The 3,044-nt window shown below is 64.2% G+C and overlaps 2 protein-coding genes across 2 annotated transcripts in view; one reads left to right on the plus strand and one right to left on the minus strand.

The window, feature by feature from the left end:
* The window catches only part of MNEG_12954 (hypothetical protein), a gene marked incomplete at both ends in the record, with an annotated part of 2,091 nt that extends 941 nt beyond the window's left edge, over nucleotides 1–1,150 (minus strand). The window contains 3 exons of the mRNA XM_014038574.1: nucleotides 189–473; nucleotides 654–834; nucleotides 1,005–1,150. Coding sequence (XP_013894028.1) covers nucleotides 189–473; nucleotides 654–834; nucleotides 1,005–1,150 — 612 coding nt within the window. The remainder of the gene's footprint in view (nucleotides 1–188; nucleotides 474–653; nucleotides 835–1,004) is intronic.
* A 1,465-nt stretch (nucleotides 1,151–2,615) lies between these two features.
* Nucleotides 2,616–2,955, plus strand: MNEG_12955 (hypothetical protein; the record flags this gene model as incomplete). Its single annotated transcript, XM_014038575.1, has 1 exon — nucleotides 2,616–2,955. A coding segment is annotated over one exon (340 nt), but the record flags the coding sequence as incomplete, so codon positions are not given.
* Nucleotides 2,956–3,044: the final 89 nt, after the last annotated feature.

Consider the following 3,044-nt stretch of genomic DNA (forward strand, 5'->3'; position numbering starts at 1 on the left):
CCCCCGCCCTGCCCCTCCTGCCCCTCCCCTTGCTCCTGCCCCTGATCTTGCCCCCCGCCGCCTGCCCCATCTGTTCCCGCCTCCCGGGCCAGCCAGTGATCCAGCAGGTTCAGGGTGCAGCCACACAGCCGCGAACTGGGGTTGCCGCTGCACGCCAACGCGCGGAAGGCGGTCACCAGCTCCCGCACCTCGCCGAGGGTGAGCCCCTGCGTCTGGACTGCCCGCGCCACCAGGGAGTTCTGCTGCTGCTGCTGCTGCTGCTGCTGCTGCTGTTGTTGCTGTTGCTGCTGCTGTTGCTGCTGCTGTTGCTGCTGGTTGTGGTGGTGGTGGTGTTGCTCCTGGCGCTGGCGCTCGCGCGCGCCCTGGCGCCACGCAATGAGGCACGCCAGGGTGGCGGCGTGAGTCAGGTCCTGGCGCACGCGCAGCAGCCGGGACGGCTCCACCAAGGACTGGTTCTCGACGCACGACAAGGCCTGCGGCGGTCAAAGCCGAGGCCGCGGATTTGGAGGCACGAGCGCGTGGGCGCGGGCGCATTTCAGTGTGGGTTGGCGTGCGCCCGGCGCAGCCGTTGTTTGCTCGTAATCCACAGCAGAGGTGCACCTCAAAGTCAGCAATCCGGTCTCGTCCTTGAATTCTGCCAGAAACCCGCCCACCTTCTGCGTCGCGGCGAGCAGGTCATGAAGGCCGTGCGGGGCCCTCTCCAGGCGCAGCGCGATGCTGTCAGCGGCGGCAGCCGGCGCCAGCAGCGCAGCGAGGCCCGTCTCGCGCCTCACAAACTCTCCGCGCTGCGCGAGCACCGTTCTCACGCGCCTCAGCCGCACGAAGAGGCCGTGCCTGGGGGGGGGGGGGAGCGCAGATGAGTAAGGGGGCCCTGCAACTCCCCCTCGGTGCACCAAAGGCACCCACCCGCTACAAGCACCGGCTGCAAGGTTCCCGTGTAATATTAACAGCTACATCAGACTCTGCTGATACTTGGAAAACCCTGAGATACAGGTATCTCGCACCTGGCCAGGGCGACGCCGTGCACCGCGCTGCCGCACGCGTCGCGCATGTGAGTGGATGCAAGGCACAGCGACACGAGGTCGGCTGGCGAGTGGACTCGCGTAATTATTTCTCTCATCACGTCGAATGGTGGAGCGTTCGCGGCCATTGTTGCCCGGGCGGGGCTTCGAGGCACACCCAGCCGGAGTGATGACCCGCGCTGGGCCGCACCGTGCAACGGCACCGCACCTGGTGCTTGTTAATACTAATTCAGACTCATTTAAAAGGCGGTAAGGAGGTACAGCCGTGCATGGCAGTCGAGGAGGTGGAGTGCGGAGCCTTCGCGTTCCATTCTTGCAAGATCAATTGCAATTAGGTGCAGCGTAGCAGAATTCATCAGAAATATCAAGGCCTCCTCGAGCGTGGCTGCCACCGACCGCGGCCCCTTGGCTGTGTCGACCGGCCCTGGTCTGCACTCCTACTGTTGCCCCGCTGCCGGTGACTCCTGGCCCACACATTAAACTACCTTGTGGATATTGCGGAGCAGCTGTCATCGAACTATCACTTGCGTGTGTGTTGGGCGCGCTTTTAGCGTGAGAGCCGGCCCAGCACAAAGCAGGTGGCCATGAGAGGACCCTGAAATCTGGGAGGCGATCTTGCGAAAAAGATAGGGTCCGGATTTTGGCGCCCAGGGGGACCAGGGGCCCAACACTATGTGCAATCTAATGTTTTGATTGCTGCCTGCTGTTGGTCCCTTGCAACTGGTACTCTGCACTGAAAGGCAAGCAGAGCGCGCCTGGCATTCCAGACAATCAACTGCTTGCCAGCCACGCAGTCTGCACTCGGTTGCGCTCCAAGCTCAATTCCCTCTTTAATATCGTTGTCAGGAGCGTTTCAGGCTCAATGACCTGCAGTGCGGGCGGCAGGGCGCAAAAGGCATCTGGGGCAGGCGCAACATCACAGGCTGCTGGGCTGGGTCAACTTTTGAAAACTCTGATCACATGATGGACCCGCCAAGCGCCGGACCCTACTCAGCGTGCGGTGTGATGAAGCGTGTGACTTGAGGCGCGGCACGACCACTTCGCAGCGCGAGCGGCAATGACAGCTCAAGCGGGTCACTCGGTCACCACGCAGTCAAACGGATTGAATGCAGCAGAGCTGACGTGAGCCGCCAGGGCAACGTCGCGTAGTCTCGCAAAACGCAACCGCGTCAACCTTACACCCGGCCCTAGAGTGCCTCTCCCACGGTGGTGGAAGTAGTGGCGTGTTTCCCGCATGTGTGGAATGGTCCTTGGAATGCTACATGTGGCACCTAGACGTCAGCATATCTCCCAGGAGCACGGCCCTCCCTTCAACAACGTGAAGTCCCTTGCAATTTTGTCAACGATCTGTCAGGGCGCCACAACGATCTCGCAACTTTGCACGAAGCTCGTACCTGCCCATTTGTTTCCCAACATTCGCAGCAAAACAGCGATTTGCACCGCAGCTGTTAGGCCACAGACCTTGCGGCCTCGGTGAACTGCAGCAAGCTCAAGCAGAAGAGCACGGCGGGAGCGCGCGCAGCAGCACGAAGCGGAAGCACATCACTGTAGTGCTTCGCGCGCGCTCATGCACGGACGCTTGCCTGCAGCAGCATGCAGGGCATAGGTTCCAGGCCCACGCTGCTGGCGGGCGGCCACGCAGTCGTTGCTGACCGAGAGCCAGCGCAATGGCGCATGGGCGGCGCGGGCGGCGGCGTCGGCGGCGGCGGCGGGGCGGCGCCTGCGTTCGGCTGGCCTCAGCAGCCCCCGCTCCTGCCTCCTCATGCGCAATCCCCGCCCTCCCACTGGACACCTGGCGCCCCGCCCGTGCGGCAATCGGCCCCCGGTGACGGCGGCGGCGGTGCAAGTGAAGGCGCGTTCAGTGGCGGCAGCGACGGGGGTAGCAGCAGCAGCGGCAGCGGCAGCAGCAGCGGCAGCGGCAGCGGCAGCGGCAGTGGCGACGACGCGACCACCTCGGACGGCAGCGGGGGCGGCGGCAGCGGCAGCGGCGGCAGCGGCGGCAGCGATGACGGCGGCAGCAGC

Source organism: Monoraphidium neglectum (assembly GCF_000611645.1).
Source record: "Monoraphidium neglectum strain SAG 48.87 unplaced genomic scaffold scaffold03538, whole genome shotgun sequence".
In the NCBI taxonomy this organism is placed as follows: domain Eukaryota; kingdom Viridiplantae; phylum Chlorophyta; class Chlorophyceae; order Sphaeropleales; family Selenastraceae; genus Monoraphidium; species Monoraphidium neglectum.